This window comes from Panthera leo, chromosome C1, assembly GCF_018350215.1.
Source record: "Panthera leo isolate Ple1 chromosome C1, P.leo_Ple1_pat1.1, whole genome shotgun sequence".
NCBI classification, from domain to species: Eukaryota; Metazoa; Chordata; class Mammalia; order Carnivora; family Felidae; genus Panthera; species Panthera leo.
This window is the reverse complement of record NC_056686.1, coordinates 54,609,280-54,631,891: the sequence shown is the minus strand read 5'-3', so window position 1 is coordinate 54,631,891 and position 22,612 is coordinate 54,609,280. Positions and strand designations below refer to the sequence as shown.

Genomic DNA, 22,612 nt, shown 5'->3' with positions numbered 1-22,612 from the left:
AGAAACCTATAAAGAGTGAGAAACTGTAAGCCAATTGGATTACAAAATAATCCAAACAAAGGCATTCTGGATAATAGTTTTGTTACTTCTATAATTATCTACTCATGTTCTTTATTAGCTGGAACTTTATATGTGAGGTATTACAGATGTTTGATAGTATTACAGGAACTGGATGGGCATCTCCTCAAATTTAGTATTTGTATGGTGAGAAGAGATAGGTGAGCATGCCATCACAGTATTACTTATTGCAAACTTTCAATTGTTGTGGTGCAGGTGATGTCACTGTTTTGCCCCTACCTGGGAATATCTTCGATCTAATTTCTCAAAGGTAAAATTTGAGACAGTATTATTGAGTGGTTCACAACATAAGTTTGAGAGTCAGAGAGATCAGTGCACAAGTCCTAAATATTTGGGCAAGTCATAAACTCTCCAATTCTCCGTTCTCTCGTTGACATAATGGAGATAATGACCATGCTAGTAACCTCATAGAATTATTGCAAATGACACAAACGCCTACGGAGAATTTAAGAACAGTTTCCAGCACATAGCAGGAGTTCAAGAAATGGTAGCTGTTTTTACGTTAATAAATCTGAGCCCTCCTTGAACATTTCTTCCTCCTGGGGAGGGAAGTAGTTACACCTACTTGTTAAGTGAAATTATTTTGGCGTGGGGCACCTGACTTGCTCAGTCAGTTGAGTGTCTGACTTCGGCTCAGGTGATGATCTCATGGTTCGTGAATTCAAACCCTGCACTGGGCTCACTGCTGTCAGCGCAGAGGCTGCTTTAGATTCTCTAGCCCCCCCTCCTTCTATCCCTCCCCCACTCATGCTCTCTCTCTCTCTCTCTCTCTCTCTCTCTCAAAAATAAATAAACCTTTAAATAAATAAATAAATAAATAAACCTTTAAAAAAAAGAGAGAAATTATGGCACATTTCAGGGAGAATGTTATTCTCAGTATTTCTTATTATACAACATCCAGAGACCTAGGGTTGATCTGGGGCAGCCATCTTTTGGTAAGTTCTAGGGCAGCTACCTGGAGAACAGGAAGAACTAAACTCAGTTATGAGAAACTCCAGTTGAAGAGGCGATTTAGAGGTAATGACCCTGAAGAGCTATTCCTCTCACCAATCAGCTGGGAAAATCAAGAGTTTACCATGAACAGATGTTTGTATCACATATGCACCCACAACATCAAAATTTAAAAAGCATATTTTCACAAGCTTTGGTATGGAGAAATGGAAAAGTCTGAAGATTATTATGGTCTTGCCTCTAGGTCAATGATGAATAAAAAAGACTAGAAAACTGGGGTGTCTGGGTGGCTCAGTCAGTTAAGCGTCTGACTTCGGCTCAGGTCATGATCTTGCAGTTTGTGGGTTCGAGCCCTGCTTTGGGCTCTGTGCTGACAGCCTCCCTCTCTCTGCCCCTCCCCCACTCATGCACACTTTCTCTCTCTCTCAAAAATAAACATTAAAAATTAAAAAAAAAAAAAAAGACTGGAGGGGTGGCTGGGTGGCTCGGTCGCTTACACGTCCGACTTCCATTCAGGTCATGATCTCATGGTTCATGGGTTCGAGCCCCACGTCAGGCTCTGTGCTGACAGCTCACAGCCTGGAGCCTGCTTTGGATTCTGTGTGTGTGTGTGTCTCTCTCTGCCCCTCTCTCTCTCTCAAAAATAAATAAGCATTAAAAAAAAATTTTTTTTTAAAGACTGTAAAACTTACAGGAAGAAAAATCCTTCAGGGTCATAATTCAGCCAGAACAGGTGCTTATACTGCATAGTGGTTGTAGCAATGGGCTCTTTAAAGGGCTTCAGGAGAAAGGGAGGCACTCTCTTTTCTTTCAGAAAGTTTTCTTAAAGATCCTCCTTCAGAAGCATAACATAACAACATAGCAGTTGCCACATTGGGATTTGGTTGGCATTCATGTAGGAGATAGAGCAGCAAGATCAGGAGCTTTCTAAGGAATCTGGGAGAGTCAAGGATGGATGGTATCCAAGACATGAGTGGCCAGCCCCAGAAACTACTCAGATACCAGGTCAAAAACGAAGTAAGCTGGCAGGAGTCAGGGAGCACAGATGTAGAACAGTTCTAGGCAACTAACCATGAACACAGTCAACAGACATTTTTGGAGCACCATGTAACAAGTTCTGGGAAAGCTCACTGCATCCAATATATACAAGCATGGGGTGTGTGTAATATCAACAGTGGCCACAGTAATGATAACAATAATGATAACAATAGCTATGATCAACCGAACACAAAGGACATACAGTAGTCCGCTCTCATCCATGGGGCATACCTCCCCAAACCCCCAAGTGGATGCCTGAAACTACAGATCGTACCGAAGAAACCTGTAATTACTGTTTTCCATACATATACATATCTATGATAAATTTTAATTTATAAAGTAGGCACAGTAAGAGATTGGCAAGAATAAAAATAGAGCAATTGTAAGAACATGCTATAATAAAAGCCACGTGAATGTGGTCTCTCTCTCAAAATATCTTACTGCACAATACTCACTCTTCTTGTGATGATGTGAGATGATAAAACGTCTATGTGATGATGAAGCGAGGTGAGTGACGTAAGCTCTGTAGGCTCTGTAACGTAGTGTTAGGCTACTACTGACATTCTGAAGGTCAGAAGGCAGATCATCTGTTGACTGTTTGACCGTGGGTAACTAAAACCGCCAAAAGCAAACCCACAGCAAAGGGGGAACTGCCATATGTTAAAAGCAAAGTGTCGTATGATGCTTACAACAATTCTAACTTACCCTCACCTTATCAGGTTAGGTCCCATATTTAAAAAGCTCTTTGAGAATCTGATTCAGTGCTTCCTTTATAGCATTTTGCTCATTTATAATCATTTATTTATCTGTATTAATTTAATGTCTTTGTCATTATTCTGTAGGGTCCACAAGACCTGTGTTCATGTTTACTTACCATACGCACTGAACACCTAACACCTAGCACAATGTTTGGAGCCTTAATAAATACTTGCTGAAAATCTTGTAAATTCATGATAGATTAAAAAGCTAAGAAAGAAAGAAACAATCAACAAACACAACCTGAAACTCAGGTTTGCCCAAATGCAAACAGCCAGTAAGTTGCAGAGGCAGGACTTGAACCCATGTCTGTTTTGACTTCTAAGCCTGAACACTTACCTCCTATATCGTAGAGGTAATTAGAAAAGAAAAACAGAGTCTTTGGTATAAAGAAGAATGGAACAGGAACAAGTCCCACCTACAGGAAGCTTCATATATTTTCCTCTGGGTTACAAATACATTTCAGAGAATAGATTGAGCCCCTGGAGGTAGGAGGAGGGGAGCTTCGTTATGAGAGACAGTCGGGGTCTCTTTCAATGGAATTTAGCAAGGACACAGGTTTTAATCGAAAAATTTGTGGAGAAAAATGGAACACGGAGAGGTCAACCTCTGTCAACAGCAAGATCTCTTACGTACTACTATCTTTTCCATCTGGCTTAGAGGGAAAGAGCTTCAGTGATGAAAGCCAGCCTCATAAACTGGTTGATTCAGTATCAAAATGACTATCAAATAATTGAAGTGCTTCAAAGCCATTTAAAAACAAGTACATGAGAAAAAAAGCACATGATATATTCTAAGATTTTCATCGTTTTTACCCGTCATCGTGCCTCTGAAAAAATCTAACATCAGAACCATTTGGGTTAGAAACAGAGTTCATTCCATAGCTCAATTAAACCATCCCCTGAGCCCTCAGACCTCAGCAGTGACAGTGCTGAGTGGCTTAGGGGAAGGGCACCACAATCCCTTTCAATCTCTCTTAGCTTTCCAGAAAATTAACATAACAATTAAATAAAGTCAGAGTAGTTATTACTCAAACACAGATTCAAGACAACCTCCTCTCAAAACAACATTAAAAAAAAAACAAACCAGAAGGCCATCTGTAGCTATTCAAGTCCATCCAACATCCAAAGTAATTGTTTAAAGATGCAAATGGAAATATGACTTCTCCTTAAACCCCTCCAGTGGCTTTCCATTGCCTCCCAACCAATTCCAGATCCATCTCCATTGCCCACACAGCCCTGCTTGATCTGAATCTTGCCTTCCTTCTCTCCTGCTTCCCTCCCCTCCCTTCACTGGTCTCCAGCCACATTAGCTTTTCTTTTGTTCCTTGAGCTTTACCAAGTTTCAGGCAGTTTTTTGGCCTCAGCAGTTCTCACTCCTGAAATACTCTGCTCCCAGATCTTCTCAGGTCACCTCGTGAAGAAGGGTTAGCTTACATGCCTTCCCTGACCACCTAAAACAGCTTTCACCACGACTCCCACTCTTTTCATGATTCTGTCTTTTTTTTTTTTTCACTGATTTTACCACCATCTGAAATAATCTTGTTTATTCATTTGGTTTGTGAGTCTTGTTTCCTCAGAGTCAGATGCAATCTCCAGGAGAGCAAGGGTTCTAGGTGTTTTGCTCACTTGTATCTCACATCTAGAACCATGGCTAGCTCACAGCATTTCACTGCCACTGAAAAACTTCCTCTGTATCTTAGCGAAAATTCATCAAGGCAGCAAAAATCTCTACTCTTCAATCTGCCAGCGTGAAGTGGGTTGCCACAAAGATAGAAGATGGCGGAAAACACAAGAGAAGAAATCCAGATTACATAATTTGATCTGGCAATTAGATTGCATGGATTAGACCTTGCTGAGATTATATACAGAACTATATTTGGTTTTGCAACTAGGCCAAGATAGATTTCATTCGAACACACTTTAAAATGCATTTTAAATTGTTCCACTGCATATTCATTATTAGAAACATTATTTTTACCCAGTTTCACAAAATTCTATGTAGCTTTTCCCATTCAAATAAATAATTCATCAAATGAGGAAAGGTGTGCATTCCTAGTATCCAGGAATGAAGAAAATCATTTGTATGCGTGAAGGGTGGAAGTTACTGAGAGAACAGTTAACTGTAGTGGGGATACATCCAGAAAGCCTTGTAATAAGAGCTGGGCATTTGAAAACTGGTTAGCACCTTCAAACTTATTTAACCTGATGTGAATTTGAAAACAGTTTCCAAGATACTCAACATAACAACAGCCCTAATATTACTTTATATTTACATGTAAATTTACTGCTTTTAAAAGTACTTTCACATATATTTTGTGCTTTGATATTTACAACCAAGTGAGAAAGGCAGGGAAACTCATTTGCGATCCCACAGATGGGAAAATTGAAGAGATGGGGACTTGCCTGAAATATACAGCCAGGACTTTCAAAGAGGACATAAAAAATCAATTCCTACCCACCTGGTAAATTTTTGGCCTCATCCTCATAGCTAATAAAGAACGGTGCCAGGAGATGTTAGAATTTTTTGAATTAAAATCAATTTCTCTTTCTACTACTTTGCTTTCTCTCCCCAGTGTTAAATGACTTGTCCAAAGTCACTCAGTTGGCTGGAGCAGTGTCCGGACTAGAACCTAATGCAGAACTTCTACCACCTCACAGGGCTATCTTATTAAATGAAAATGAAGAATTCACGACACACCACATGACTCGTTAATATGAGCCATTCTAGCTCAATATACACATCAAGCTCCAGCTAACAGTCTAAATGTCTGACAACAGGGAAATCATAACATAAATCGTGATGCAATGGCATATGCCACAACCGGTAAAAATAATGCTTTTGGAGACTACTTCAGGGGGATAATAATGATAGCTAACGTTTCTTGACTGAGCGTTTACTCCGTACCAAATACTGTTCTTTATGTATATTATATACCACATATATATTATATGTTATAAAAATAATAATAACTATGTACAATATATTAAGTTCATCTAATCTTTATCATAGCCTTTCCAGATAGGGATTATCTCATACAGAAGAAGAAACTGAAGCACAAAGCACGTAAATGAGATGCCTAAACTGACACAGTTGGCAAGTGTACAGAGGTCAAGGGTTGCAGCCGGAAGTTTGCTTCCAGATCCTACACTCTTAACAAATATACACACTGCCTAGGACAGTGGTTATAATCTAACGTCAATTGTGAAAGCTGTGTCTGTCTGTGTGTGTATATATACACATGTATGCATATACATGTACAGGTCAAATTGGGTTCTCTGACATAAATATTTGTTTTGCATGTAAAGCTATTAAGAGCTAGCATTCCTTGAGTGCTTAGTTAATAAGCCAGGTAAATGCCAAGTGAAGTCCATATGTTATCTTATTTAATTTCCCCACGTCTTATGTGGAAGGTGTTATTTCACCCTCTTGACCGCTAATACCGCTGAGGCTTGAAGAGCCTCAGATTGTCCCCAAAGTCCATGTTCTACACTCGCCAAACTGCGGTTCATTATTCCATAATAATGCGATAATCGGTGATTTCAATTTCTTCTTTGTTATCTTCCTATTTTCTGAGTTTTCTACCAATGAAACCTGGTCTCTCTCAAAATGAAAGCAAAACAATTAAAGCAGTCAGGCAGATTTTGTGAGATACTAGATCAACTGCATGCTCCTGAACCAGAATGTGGCTCTCTGCCAGAGTGACCCTACACGGCAGATGGGTGCTCTGGGGAGAGGTGGTGGCGCACAGTCCTGGGGACTGCCTGGCATCCAGGAGCCATACTGGTGCCTTCAATGTTCCCAACCGAGTAACATTTCATACATCTTTATTATGGGCCAAATATTGCATATTTCCCCCCAAAATGTGATCCCTCAATAGCATTTATTCATTCACTGGATTTTTATTGAGCACTTACACATGCCACACATTAAGAATACAAAATTGAATGAGACACAGTCCTTGCTCTGGAGGAGTCCTTGGTTCTTGGGGGAGGAACAAACAAGGTAGGTATATAACAGAAAATAGCAGCTAAGATTTATTGAGAGCTTAACACTTTACCTCAAGATTGCAGCATCAACCTCTACCTGCCAGTCTGATCTATGGATTCTAGACTTGCAATGCCAGTCCCCACAATCAAGTGAACCAGTTCCTTAAAAATATCTTTCTCCCTCTGTCTCTGTCTCTCTCTTTCCTTCTCCCTCTCCCTCTCCCTCTCCCTCACCCTTTCCGTTTCTCCTTCTCTCTCTTTCTTGCTCTCCCTCTCCCTCTTAACCTATTGGTCTTATATCTCTGGAGAACTCACTGGCTATAAGTGCCCTTTCTGGTTTAATCCTTATGACCTCATGTGCTCAAATTACCCGTGAGAAAGTTAACTGTTATTATCACTTCCATTTTCTAGATGAGGAAGCAGGTGCATTAGCTTCCCAAGGTCACATACATGAGGTTTCACCTAGGTCATTCTGACTCCAAAGCCAGTGCTCTTAACCCTTCCAATATGTGGCTTTGAGGGGCAAGAACCGAGAGCTAACTGAGCTCAGGGAGCACCTCACTCTCAATGTGGGGGAATGTGGGAGGCTTCATTGAAGAGGGGCACTTCTGTCTGACCTTGAGTGATCAGAACAGACTGCGACCTTGCATAAAAGGGAAAGAAGAGCATATACAAGGGAAAGAGAAGGACAAGGAGCTCCCCGTCTGGCTGGCACAGTGGGATATGAGCAGATAAGGCTGCCTGTGTATGAAAGTGTTATGCCACACACCAGGGCATTTGCACTTCGTCTTAGAAGCATGGGAATAATCAAAGGCAAGTGGGGGAAAGTGATGTCTTTGATGGCTGTGAGAAGCATGGATTGGAAGCACCAAAGTCTGATCAGGGGTGGTAGCAGAGGATGAAAGGGAGAGAGCCAAGATCTTTTAGGAATGATAATCCACAGCTCTAAAGGGCCTACTGTTGTGAGGCAAGCAGGAAGGAGAAATCAGGAGTGAATCCAAACACTGACTGTGGCTTAGCTACCTGGTAGTCACAGTTCTTTGAATTGGAGGAACAAAGAGGCTAAGAAAAACTTGCTGATTAGAGTCTGTAGAACAGGAGTAGGGTCCTACCTGTTATAGGGCTTGCAGACCATTTTCTACCACTGTTACCATACCTAGTGCTATGAGCAATTTTTCACCTGTCATTTTTCAGTGATACACTAAGGGCATCTGTAAAGGCTGACTGCACAGCGAGACCACCTACATTCCTGTTTTAGTCGTCGTTTTTCAACTTTGGGAAACTGCCCGTGGTAGGGAAAGCAATGTGATATCATCTCATGTGCCAATTCCAAACAACTGGCAGGGGCAGCCCAGTCTACGATGTTGAGATAGACACTGAGATAGATGTTGAGATAGAAAAAAATGGATGAGGGGCGCCTGGGTGGCTCAGTCGGTTAAGCGTCCGACTTCGGCTCAGGTCATGATCTCGCGGTTCGTGAGTTCAAGCCCCGCGTCAGGCTCTGTGCTGATGGCTTAGAGCCTGGAGCCTGTTTCAGATTCTGTGTCTCCCCCTCTCTCTCTGACCCTCCCCCGTTCATGCTCTGTCTCTCTCTGTCTCAAAAATAAATAAACGTTAAAAAAAAATTTTTTTTAAAAAGAAAAAAATGGATGAGATTGGTTGTGATGTCTTCCACCGTCAAGAAAGGGGTAGCATAGCCCGTGGACATCGAGAATCGAGGATGATGTAGAATATGCTAGTAATTAACAGTATGGTGAAGAGAGGAGAGAAATCTGTAGGCCTATCTACAAAAGAGGGTGCAGCGATAATCTACTTGAGAAGTAAAACAGCAAGCAGGAATACCTAGCCCCTGAATGCTAAGAAACCACACGTAATAATCAGTCTGAGAGAGAATGATCTGAGAAAATAACTGGCATATGCACCATACTTCTGCAGATGTTTTCATCTTTATTATCTCATTTGATCTTCACAATGACCCTACGAGGTAGGGAGCCGGCATTATTCCCACCTTACAAATGGGGATGCAGAGGCCAAAGCAGTTCCAGAACTCACTCAAGGTCATAGAACTAGTCAGGAGATCCAGCCCCTTCAAGTCCTGGTTCTTCCCTCTACACAGCGCTGACTCATTGACATTAGATGCATGAGACATGGAAGCACAGGAGAGAGCTATAAATGGCTACATTGTGTGTGTACTCAGGAGAGCGGTGGACCCTGCGGACACATTCATTTGTGTGTCTTTGGGCAGTCACCCAACCAGTCTCAGCACCTTTGAATGTGAAAGACACCATGGGTTCCAAGTCTTTGTCTATTCACATTTTTGGAATCATTAGTAAAAAAAAAAAAAAAAAAAAAAAAAAAAAAAATCAACTTTGACGTGTCCTCTTACGGAGAGAATAAAAATCCTTGGGTAAGTTATTTCATTTGGTTTTGGTTTCCTCAGCTGTAAAATGAGGTTGAACTAGATTGGTTAATCTTCAATGGCAGCACACACCATCATGTTTTCCTGATAACGGTCAAGGCTTTCACAGAATGTCAGTGAACACCGAACTGTCCTTCTCAGGGAGAAAGGGCTTTTGTTCATAGCGGGAGCCAAGCTTTTTGATAAAACATTGTGTAGAAGGTAAGCTGTGAAAGTTTAGAGTCTGCTGGCTGGTTGATATCACATTTCCCTCCTCATCATAAAATTCTGGAAAACTAGTGAGGGTCACTGAAAGGAGCCCACTGGGATGAAACACTTCTGTGTTAGGTGACCTTCTTCAAGCTGATGGCTGATCTGAATGATCATAACCTGCTGATAAAATTACTCTGCTTAGTACTGAAGAAGGCTTTTGAAATACTGTGTCCAATCTAGTCAATCTGTTGTTTGCTTGTCAGCCAGAGACCCAGGCCAAACAATTTCAGGTGTGAGCAGGTAAGAGTCAAGCATAGTAAATAAATGCTGGTTCTGCCACTTGGTAAGATGGTTACCTTAAGCAAGTCACTTAATATCATTGGGCTCTACTTTCTTCCTATTTGAAATAAGGGTGGTAATACCTATTCTTCCTACCACACAGGGATGATGTGAGAATAAAAAGCATATGTACAACAGTGTGTGACAACATTGTACTGGACCCTAAGCTTCTGAGGACAGAGACGACAGCTGCCTTTTTTTCGCCTGTCATATTCATAGTGCCTAGAATACCTGAAACTAAGAAAAAAGCTTCTGATTTATCTGCTGAATAAATGAAGCATTTTGGAAAGTTTGAAGCGTATGCAAATGTCATATAATCTTATGACAATGTCCTAAGTGAGCACAATATTTTACTCATTATACTGTTTGTTAAAGATATGTACCATGAGTCACTCTGCATGGTTCTTTTTAAAAATCCTAAAATACTAGTCTCGATTAAAAGAAGGAGTTGATATGAACAAAAAATACAAATGATGGTCTTTTGTATATAGTCAAACATTTCTGAACTGATAGGTGATTTTGATTCCGGGGTCACCCTTGTCATGGGACCATTTCTCTTGCGTGGAAACGTTCAAGCCTAAAGTTGGAGCTGAACACTCAGCTCTAACTCTGGGCTTGGAACCATGAGCTAAGGTAAGAGCATAATATTCACCCATTTACTTTAATATGTGGAAATAATGAGTCCAAGAAGCACCACAAAACCCATGTCAGAATGCCAGGCTTCCTCAATTCCTACCTGTCACTAGACACATGGATAACACAGGCTCATGGTGACTAACGCAAAAGGAAGTAGGCCTTACTACCACTGAAGATTCACGAGTGTCTACTTATATATATTACCCCTAAGTTCCTCTCTTGAACATCTCCCTCCCTATCCTTGCTGGTCTGCCCATATTCTGAGGCCTTTGCACATGCTCTTCCTCCTTCCACATTGGATTGCTCCTCCAAATAATTAAATGGCTGCTCACTGCCTCTGCTCCTTCGAGTCTGTGCTTATATGGCTTCTCAGTGAGGCCATCCATTACCACCTTATTTACGATAGCAACCCTCTCCACCCTACTTCTTCCACTACTTCCTCCATCCCCTTTCTCCACTCCATTCTTCTCCAAAGTTCTTATCCCCATCAAATGTACTCTGTGTTTCATTTTATTTCCCATCTCTCCCGCACTAAAAGGAAGGTCCACATAGGCAGGACTTTGTATCTATTGTTCACTATTGAACCTCTAGCATGTGGAACAGGGCGGAACACCTAGTATGCATTCATATAATTCATGCAACTTCTGATGAGTACACGGCAAGTAGTTCTATGCTAGGGGCTATAGAAAAGGGTTGCATAACTGCACTTTTGTCGTCCAGTACCTTAAAGGTGCAAGACCAACTTGTGGCATACGTGCAAGGAGCAGCATCCAACAAAGGAGGAGGAGTATCCAACAAAAGGAAGATAGTAATACATTTGAATTACTTTTGTGTTAGGGACAAGTATATTTTGAGATGGGAGGAAAAGGGGTCAATCATTCAGTGTAAACCTTGGAGACAGTAAGAATGGAGACTCTAAACCATTCAATGAATGCCAGAAACTCTTAGAGCTAGAAGTTCTAGAGGTAGGCAGATCAATTCTCTTATTTTGTTTGCAAGTAAACAGAACCCCAGGAAGTTACAGTAACCTCTTCAAGGCACACAGCCAAGCAGTCACAACACTTAAGGCTCAAACCCATGTCTGACTTCTGGGTCCATGCTCTTTCTACAAAAAAAAAATCCACTGCACAAATTCAACGACCATACTGAGTTTCCAAGAGTAATGAATTCTCTGATCAGGAATAATTTGGCATTTGAAAAGCCTCATATACCATAAGACACTGCCACTGCTTGCACAAATATATCATACAACATTACACTCATTTATATTCATTTATTTATTTAAAAATACTTTGCCAAATTCCAAGTCAAACTCTAGCTCCAGGAGCCAGGATTTTCAGATTTGGTCATAAACCAGAGAAAAGCAAAGACTGCCCAAGAAGAGAAAGATGGGGTGGAAGAATGAGAGAAGAAGAGAACGAAAAGGCAGAAATAAAGGAGAGCAGAAGGGAGAGAGAGACGGAAAAATCTGTACAGCATATTGACAACACTGATCCTGGGAATTTCTTTGAATGGCTGTGCTATAACTTGCCTCTTTGTATTATAAAATCATTTCTTTGGAGCTAATCACCAAAATAATTCAAGCTCATGCATATATTGTCAAATGGACTATTTCTTTTCTTTTGCTTCTCAAAATGTATTATCTGTATCTCACAATATCCCACTTCATAATACATTGCTTTTTCTCATTTCATGTTGCTTCTCCAGCAAGAAAACAAGTTTGAGCATTTATTTTTCTTACATCCACTATAATGCACCAAATAATACCTTACAATGTACCATATGAAGTCACTGGAGTTATTTATATCTGGTTTTACTCATTTATCCAATAAATAAACACACCAAGTGTCCACTGTGTGTCAAGAACCAAAGGTAAGGAGGTGAATATGATAGACCAGATTCCTGCCCTTGCGGAGCTTAGCTCTGAGAAATTCAGCCCATACACCATTAAATAATGATGAATCATAAATACATCTCTGAGGAGAGAGGGTAGACTGGGATGTACTCAGTGGCCCAGGTTGTGTGTTTGAGAGCTTGGGATGACAAGATGGTAGGGAAGCCCTCCTGAGAAGGTGGCAGTTTTGCTAGGACCACAAGAACATCGGTCACTCCATGAACTGGCAAAATAGTGTCCTAGGCAGAGCAAAAGCCCTGAGGCAGGAAAGCATTTTTTCTAAACACTCCGAGAGTGGCAGTAAGGCATGCAATGAGCTTGGAGAGGCACAGTGGGCCAGAGTGTGCAGTCTCCAGTATGCAATGAATTTTAACAGAAATGAGAAGATAGAGAAGTTTTTCTCAACAAGGAAGTGACATGATATACGATATTTAAATAAAGATTCTAAGTATCTTTGTGACATTCTGTGGATACACTTAAATGGCATATATGTTCCGAGAAAGGGGACTGACCCCTCTCCAAGTCTAAAGCTCCATCCCCAGTAGCCCGGTCCCTCTAAGCAAACCATTCTGTGCCTGCAGAAATATTTGGTAGTCAGCAGAGAAATCGGTTAGACCCAGCCCCTCTGCCACACACCCACTTTCTCCTTAAGGGGATCCTGCCCCCAGTTCCTGTCTATCTCCTTATTCAGTTCATTACTACTCAGGGACTTTTTCAGACACGTGAGCCCAAATCCGTTATAATCCCTTAAGCGTTTTCCCCCTTTCAACTCCTGTACCATCATCTCAGTAAATTCTCTCTCCCTTTATTAACTCCATTTGCGAGTTTACATAATGAAATTAATCACAGTTCAACAGCAGTATATATGATAAAGTTGAATTGAGAAAAAGTAAACCACAAGTATGGAAGTAAAATTGAACATAATTGAAAATCCAGTGTCATAAGTCTCTAAAACTTCTGAAAATATACCTAAAAACTACCTTCAAATTCTCTCTCCATCTCATTGTCCTTTAATTAGACCTTCCTTTTTACAAATAGCAACATTTAAAATTGAAAACACATTTAATTCCATGGTTCTCTTCTGGCTACTTACTGCAGTATCAGTACTCTTCTTCACACATTTCATTGCAAATATTTAGTATTTCAACTAGATAATGGGTCAATAGCCTTTGAAGGACCAGTGTGGGAATCTAATCATCATATATATCATTATCCCTATGGGAAAATTTGTTTCAAGTGAGCAATTCATAAACAAACTTTCAGGAACATAAAAGCTGTGAGCTGGTGACTTCCTGCAATTTGTTTATTTGAAACATAGATAACGTATGGATCAATCAAATCCAACAGAAAGATTTACCCAGTCTTCTAGAATGGTTTAGCTAAGATAATTGTTTTAAAGCTGCATATTCTTCGTAGAGATTTAAAGTTGATCCCTGGAGTTGTATGGGAACTTATGCATATAAGAAGGCCCTTTCTAACACTGAACCTTGAGGAAGGAGAGAAATTACATATACGATAGTCCATGTATTAGAATCTCATATGCATGCTTAAGATTTTCCAAAATAACTTCACTATTTCTGGGAAATTAAGAGAATTCCCTTTAGAACTTCTTAGCTAACTAGAAAATGAATAGTTCCAGCTTGAAAATGCTTTGTTCCTTTTTGATCACATCAAAGAATTTTCCAAATAAATAAAACTCTATTTCTAGACGGAGAAAAAAAAATCTTTACTATTATAAGGTTCATTGCAACAACAGAAGCTCAATTAATCTACAATTGTTCAAAATTGTCTAAACAATAATTTTGGAGATAAAAGGCAATAATGAGGAATTAAAAGGCATGGTCCTGTGAGTATTCATATTTAAAAAAAAGAGAGACAGAATATGCCACAAAAGAAATCAAGTCCTAGTTTTCAATTAGGTTACGATGCCCATCTTGATACAAATTTTAAAACAGTTCCTATTGAAATGTTATGAGGGGTCAAAAATATGAGCTTTGTTGTTAAATGAACTTGGGTCCAGAAAATTCTCCTCTCTATTTATGAGAATTCAGGAAAAATGTGTATTCTGTTTTCTGAGGTAAACACGCTGGGGGCAAAACAGCCAGGTGATGATGCTGGTTCATTGTTTTTCCTCTACAATTCAAGGAGGCAAAATATATATATATATATATTTTTTTTTTTGACATAATAAAGGAATCTCATTCATTCTATACCATCTATTAGACCTTGAATTGATTTAAAAAACACAAACTTGGGTTCATATTCCATTCTGCCATTTTTCTGCCTCAAAATATTATTTTTTATTTTTCCAATTTAGAAAAAGGACACCAAAACTACTGCATGCAGAATATACTTACTCACAGGTTATTGTGAATAGTAAATATAATAAAATTTATTAAATCAATTATATCCAGTAAGCCATTAACAATATGCTTGTTAATCTCAAAAATTGTTACACAGGATGAAACCACTGGTGCCCAAACATTTATCCTTCCAGTACAGTACCTAAGAACCTGACCATGGAACTAAAAACAAGTACTTTTGGTGCAGTTCTTCAAGACAAGGGACAACTTCCCAGGCTGCCCTACAAGTAAACAGACTTCCTAAGAAACCCTGACTTAGCTTCACTTATCTTGGAAGGGGTAGCTAAAATGGCATTTTCAAACTTTAATAATAATATGTGAAAACAACAGAATCCTTGATGAGCTGCCCAAACCACATAGACCGCATTGTAAGCTTAACCCATGCATGTGCCTTTAAGCAAATAACTCCCTTTGCTCACCCTCCTTCCCTTCACATTCATACCATGGAAGGCTCCATATCACGTGGCATACTTTAGGAAAGACACAACTCAATACCAACCACTGCCAAAAAATAAAGACTGCAGGAATCAATGAATCAAATATAAAATTAAAATACATGTTTTTAAATAAAAATATTTGAAAGGAATCATGGGGCCACAAACTACTGGTAACATGTTGGAGGCCCCTGCAGAATTATTTCACTACCTTATATGATATTAGTATCACTGTGGAGGTAGTAATGTTCCTCATCTATGACCAGAATTTCTAATAGGCATTGGATGAATGGAGCTCATATCTTGTTCCATCAAAACAAGAACACAAACCTAAACTATGAGCCATTCTGAAGACTATTTGTTTACTCCTGTTTTACACAAAGTAGAGAAGTGGCTTGAAAAGTTGCCATGGCCATGCTTTCCTGAGCAGCAGACTAACGGACTCTGGTGAATATAGAAATATATATACATACACAATGTAAATGTAGGGTCTCTCCCTTTCTTAATAATTAGTGTTGATAATGTAGTGTTAATAATGTAGTATTGACGACTACATGTGTGTAACTGTGTGTGTGTGTGTGTGTGTGTGTGTGTGTGTGTGTGTGTGTGTGACATGTACTAGTTGAGGAGAGACACAATTTTAACTATCTTAATGTTGGGTGACACATTCTCAGAGCCCACTGATGTTTCAGCAGAGGGCTTCCATGACAGGATTTAGGGTGACTTTAGGGGGTTCCTTATCTTTCCAAGGTTATTGTGATAGATGGAACAACCTAACTTCCTCTAGGGGTGAATTAATGGATATGGTAACTGCTATGCCACATCTTCAGAATAAGAGCTATTTGGAGGTGAAATTCTGGGATGCAGTATCAGAAACATGCATATATTGCCAAAAAGACTGGCAACTAAGTGGAAATGCTATTGCCGGGCAAATTGATTTCTGGTTAAGATTCCTACCTGCCTTTCTAAGGTCAGGAACCATTAAGATAATAAGTCTTGAAAAGCATTTAAGTAGGAACTGTGGGTAGATACAAATTATTAGTTTCATGTAAATTTTGAAGCCAATGGGAACACTTGTCCATTTCCTTTTGCAGGGATCTGATGGAAGGGATCCATAGTGTCACCTCTAATTCACAAGTGCTAAGATAACATCCTTCATTAGATCAATCTGGCAAACCCAGAGCAATAGTGCTAATTCAGCTCCTACACACGTCTTTGTTACAGTTCTCATTTCAGTTTAGGCAGCTCAGATAAGCTTATCATAGGGCTTTGAACTGACATTCTGGGATGGCACAATAGACAATATTTCCAGGAGAGTCATTAACGAGCATCAATAAATACGACTTCCTTCAAAAAGAACACTTGAACTCCATAGTTTGCAAAGCAAGAAGTAAAAATGAATGATCTTCCACTCTCATGTGTAAGATTCAAACCTCATCAGAATGTATGCAGATTTATTTTTAAGAGATACTGCAACTGAAATTTAGCTGGAGAAATACAGTACCTCTGTAGACAAGATTTGTTTTTGTTTTTGTTTTTTTTTCTGAAGAGGGTAATCCACCTGAGTTTAAATTGAAAAGTGTATCAGTAATACACTTTCTGTTCGTCTTGTCTTGTTATTCAAAGATTAAATTCATTTTGAATTAATGAAAATGATTTAATCTTACAGCATTAGTAATCTCAGTTTATTTAGACCAGTATTTTAAAGAACTAGCTTAAGACCAGGCTCCATAATAAAACGATACCCAATCTCTCTTTTAAAGCTATTTTCTAAAATCTGTGGGCCATGACTGTAGAATTCTTCACTCCCCAAAATTACATTAACAATTTTTGACATGATAACAGAGAGAGCAAAAAGAATTCATTTCTGCCAAATTAGTGCAGGCTACACGACTGCTTTTTGAAACCATCCTCCTCTTATTCCATTTTGGTAAATTTCTAAGGAATGTTTAAAATCTGTAGGACAGACCTTGGCTTTAAGAGGTGGCCTCTCTGCCATTTTCATGGCTGATTTGAGACCCATTATGCACTCGATTCTGCATTGTGAAATCCAGGCTGGGGACAAATTTCTGCCTGTCATCTTAGGAAAGGCCAGGAGTTTTGCACCATCCTGTAGTGTGAAAACAAAATCAAAGCCGGGGTAGGGCTGCCTGCTTCTTTCTTAATCAGCTTGGTGCTTTTTTGAAGCAATCTTGGCTGTCACTATCTCAGGCTTGGAAGGGTAATTTAGCAGAACAAAATATAGTTTAAACAACATCTCCCCAGGGAAAGTTCCTTCTTATACTCAATATTGAATGCAGAAAGGTAATCAGTAAGTAATCATTTGGAGCTTGGCTAAGAATCATTGCATGGAATGCATTTAGGAAGCACAAAATTCTTTTTTTTAACCTGATAACACCCTGGACCCAGGGCTAAGAGGCGCAGACACTTTCCTCATATTGCTCATTCTGTTGCAATGGCATCCCCATATAACTATAGTTTATGGACCAAATTTGCTGCACCTCTCACCCCAACAATAAGATGTAAATTGCAGAGATAAAAATATCTTACAAAAATTAAGAAAAAATTTTTAAACAGTTCACTGAAAATGACAGCATGGATAACTCAGTCAATGACCTCTCCTGTCTAATGTCAATTTCAGAAAACAAGTTTCCATTGTAAATGTTTAATCAGTGTAGTCCCAGGAACCCAGAGCAGAAAACCTTATCTTCTCTCCCAACTTATTTGCTCTGCAAGCTCTTTCTTAGCTCTATCTCAGCTCCCTGGATGCACTTTAGTTTTTTTGTTTTGCTTTGTTTTGTTTTGTTTTGTTTCCTCTCAAAAGAGCTGGGAGCTCTGTAGGTTCTGAGCTAAACAGAAGCCTTGTGGTTTGATTCCATTAGTCTGAGCCCTGGTCCGCTGCAAGCAAACTGCAGCATTTCTGCTTGCAAATCCTGGCAACCAGGTTCTAGACCAGCCACCGACACAGGCTGCACGCATTCTTCAACGCTGTTCTGCCCAAACCTTGCCTGAAGCCAGTCAACCACAGCAGAAAGCATCCTACCTTCCATCATGGTGGCAGAATTGCATTCCTTAATTTCCAAGGAGTCTGAAAAACACAGGAGGATACGATTCCAGGTCCCAGCTAAGTCCTCACGACGCTGCTGCCGAGAGGTCTGCTCCGTCCACTGCTGAAGCCAAATGAGACAAATGTTAACCCCAAAGATAGGCCATGGATGCTGCTGGTGCTGCTTCACCTACAGGCTCCCAGGAAGATGCTGCGAGAGAAAGGGAGAGGAACAGCAAGCCGGCCGAGCTGCACCGCCTGCGCTGCCTCGGCCAATCCCTTCAGCTCTGGACCGCGTCACATGGTAGCCAGCCTGCATCTCCTGACACAATACCCCGGGAGAGCACACAGAACCTATTTTCCGTCCCTATTCCCCTCCACCCCCACCCCTCCCGCTTGGCACCCAACGCACAGCCCCTTCCCCACCTGGTGACGCACTTCCCCGCCCCTCCTCTTCGTCTTCTTAAGCCTATTGCAGCGGCTGGGTACCCGAGATTAATTATCAGGCGCTGCCACCTTAACGGGGACTCGGGCATGAAAGGAGCACCTAAGTGGCTCTCTGCGGAGGGGATTTTTTTTTTTTTTTAAAGAAAAACTTAATTCTCTGCAGTCTGATGTCTTAGCTGCACACTTTTAAGCTTCCATCCCCGTCTCCTTTTGCCCTGAAGGAATTCCACATTTTCAAATGTTAATGTCTGTGGCCTCCGCACACGTCCGTGAGTCAGTCTCTCTCTCTCTCTCTCTCTCTATCTCTCTCTCTCTCTCCAACCCCCCGCCTCTCTCTGTCTCTTTCAAGAGAGAAAAATCAATCCGGCTGACGTCACATTATAAGCAATTATCCCCAAAAGGATGATGCAGAAGAAATTTCATCCCAGCTGCCTTCAACAGAGCCAGGGAATTAATCGCGCATGACATGCCCAAGGGCTGGGAACTGTCATTAAAACAAAGAAACAAAAGAACCCACCCGAGTGGGGCTCTGGAATCAAACTGGCAACGCTTGAGATAATTTCTGGGGCGGGAGGCGGGAGAGAGGGCAGCAGGCCGGGCGGCCGGGCCCGCGCCCGACGGAAGACAGCTGTGCACGCCGCTTGTTCCAGAGGCAACCGGGGCGCGCCGCCGGCCGGGACCCGACCCCGCGGCGCCGCCGCTCGGCTTTCCAGTCCCAGCTCCGGGCCCGCCGCGCGCCTCCCCGAGGCCCCGCGCGCGGGCGCCGCCTCCTTCCCCAGGTGGAGCGGGGCCGTGCCGCCAACTGCAGGCCCAGTAATAAACCAACTTTCTTCTAAAGGACACCGTTTTTCGCCCCGCGCCTCCGGCATCTGTAACCGCCTTCAAGCCCATTCGTTCGCCCCGGTGGAAATCCGGAGGGAAGCAGTGGTTGCCGGCTTCTGGCCGGATGGGTGGGTGGAGCCCAGGGTTTTGCAGCTTCCAGGGATGGGATCTGGGTGCCTGTGGGCTGCTGCCTAAGTGGGAAGGGTTAAGGCACCCGGGCTGCTTTGGCTGAGAATCTGTCACCTGACTAGTCCCCAGGGACCCCGAGAGCCTTTCCGAAGGCCTCGGGCCCTGGGGGCCGGCGATCTTCGGTTCCGTTCTGGTAGGCTCTGACAGCTAAGGAAGAAGCAGGCGGCGGCACGTGGGAGGGAGGAGTAGGAGGAGGGGAGTTCAGAAGAAAGGGAAAATCGTCTGTAGAACTCTAGGGGACAACAGCAGAAGTGGTCATTTCTCCAATCTAGCACCAGGATTGGGAGAAAAGCCATAACATCACAGAGCAATGTGCATCAGATGAAATAACTTTAAGAAGTAAGATCACCACATGATCAATGTTGAGTCTCTGATGCTACTGTTAATCATTTATGTCATAAACATAGCCACGAACTTTTAATATTGCTTAGCCCTTGACATAGTCTAGTTCTTTCTACCAGAGCAAATACGAGGTATTGCTGGCTAAGAACTACAAAAAGAAATATAACTCAAAAAGCTGAGTGGAAGGCATATGAACAGTTAAACAAACAAAAAACCAAAAACTCAATTCCATAGCAACTTAGAAGTTTTTAAAAACTCATTATTCTCCCTAAGAACAGATATTTCAATGGCCTTGAAATTTCAGATAGACACTCTCCAGGGAGGTACAAATACTTGTACCCTGTTCATTACATCTATGCGGCCATCGAATTTTGAAAGGGAAAAGAATTACGCAGTAAAACCTGTATTGAGGAAAACTTACACTGTTCTGAAAACTACAGGAAAAAGATTCATTGGTGTAGGTGCATTTAGCCAACTTTTTTGTGGTGGGTAAGAACATGGGTAAATACTGCCATCAAACAGACTAGGATCAAGTTCTGTCTCAGCCACTCAATGAGCTCTGTGACCCTGTACAAGTTATGTAACTCTCTGTGCCTCACAGTTTCCTTATCTGTGAAGTGGAGATAAAAATAACACCAAGTTCATAGGGTTATAAATAGCAGTAATAACAAACCTTTATTAATTGCTTACTACGTGCAAACACTATTCTAAATACCTTGCCAGTAAATTACTTAGCATTGTGTCTGGAGTATAATAAACCCCTCATGTTAGCGTTTTGATATTTAGTGTTACTACCACCAAAGGGCTGCCAGAGGCATCAGAGAAGTTTGTAGCTGAGAGTTACACTACATGCACAGAGAACAACTTAGTGGCAGACCGGGTGACGCATCCAGGGGTGTAACATGTTGGAGCGTTCTGAGGTTCCGAGGGACAGGTGAGTAGAAGAGAGATTTAAATCAAAGGAGGTTAGGGAAGGTCCACTTACAGAGGTGGAAGTTTAGAGTTCAGAAAAAAAATGGACTGGAATTGGCGTGGCAATTCTAAATAAAATAGGGAGTTCTAAATAAGAAAAATGGCTCAGATAAAATCTGGAGGTAAGCGCAAGCACTGAGGTGTGTGGATTATTGTCAGAGAAATAAGGGACCAAGAGAACCAGAGAAACCCAGGCTGTCTGCTTCCTCTCACCCAGTGTACATTTTGCCGTGTATTAGCGCAAACTTCTCAGCTACACTTGGTATGGACACATATCAGTTTTGTTTTAGGCATAGAACGCAGCTAGGTAGAGACAGAAAGACAGTTCAAAGATTTTTTTTAGTCAGTGGGGTGTATACAGGAAAAAGAAGTGTCCAGATAGGATTGTCAGAGAAGGACCAAGAAGGGGATGTGTAGTTGAAGGTGGTAGGACAAGTCACAATCTTGGTTAAACTTTGTGTGAGTTTATTACCAACTGTAAGTACCAATTGCTAATTACCAACTATAAGAACACCTGATGAACAAAGTTCTGCTTCAAATAAAAAATTGCTCAAGTATGTTATATTAAACGCACATCTTCACAGCCTGACGATTCAAGACCTACTTCTAAAAACTTCTGGAGAAGGGCTCTAATTGACCTGGCTTGGCTCATTGTTTACCCTTTGGACCAATCAATGGGACCAGGTTGGTGACTTATGCTGGACGCATTCAAACCAAAATGGGTTTACATTGAAATTCATCACATGTCCACCACACCGTGACTAAACATGGGGAGGAGGTAGACAAATTTCTATGACAAACAACCCTTAATAGTATGAACCCTCTATATAATTGGAGGGGTAGAAAAGACATCGTCAGAGAAAGAAGGAGCACCATTACCAGAATCACTGTGGGGAGAGCAACTGAAACAAAAGCCGTCCACAATAGGCTGACTCAGTTCACCTAAGATAAAACTTAACAAAAGGATTCATGATCCAGAGGGACTCAGAATGCCACACTAATCCCATCCAGCATACTTGAGAGGTTCTTCGTATATCCTCACTCACTGCATCCTGAGAAAACTTGCAGACCCCATAGTCATTCTCCTCTCTGTGGGAGAGAAGGGGAAGGGGGAAGCGGACCTTACTTCTTGGCCCTCCAAATACGAGACATGCCCTGGTATGCTTGCCACTCACCGGTCTATCCCTGCCCAGACTTCCTGGAGTATGGAAGGAATGTGCATCAGCTAGGAGTGCTGCTTAATTTGGACCTACATGGATAAAGACAAGCAATAAAGGCTGAGTGCATGAGAAGTCAGCGGCTTCAAAAGAGAAAGAAAGTAAACAATTACAACACACTAAAGCAGCGGAAGCACCCCGAGGAAATGCAGAAAACGGGAAAAAGCGGGGCGCCTGGGTGGCTCAGTCGGTTAAGCGCCCGACTTCGGCTCAGGTCATGATCTCATGGTTTGTGAGTTCGAGCCCCACGTCAGGCTCTGTGCTGACAGCTCAGAGCCTGGAGCCTGCTTCAGATTCTGTGTCTCCCTCTCTCTCTGACCCTCCCCCGTTCATGTTCTGTCTCTCTCTGTCTCAAAAATAAATAAACATTAAAAAAAAAAAAAAAAGAAAACGGCAAAAAGCATTTAAAAACCCCATTTTTTTGCTTTTGCTATAATTTTCAGGATGCAGTAACAATAAATAAGATCAGAGTGCTATGGTAAAAGAGC

The 22,612-nt window shown here is 41.3% G+C and overlaps 1 protein-coding gene across 1 annotated transcript in view; it reads right to left on the bottom strand.

Moving 5' to 3' along the window:
- Positions 1–21,991, bottom strand: part of SGIP1 (SH3GL interacting endocytic adaptor 1) — a 199,248-nt gene extending 177,257 nt beyond the window's left edge. Inside the window, 2 exon segments of the mRNA XM_042952054.1 lie at positions 18,133–18,259; positions 21,924–21,991. Of these exon segments, the coding sequence (XP_042807988.1) occupies positions 18,133–18,142 (10 nt within the window). The 5' untranslated portion in view covers positions 18,143–18,259; positions 21,924–21,991.
- Positions 21,992–22,612: the final 621 nt, after the last annotated feature.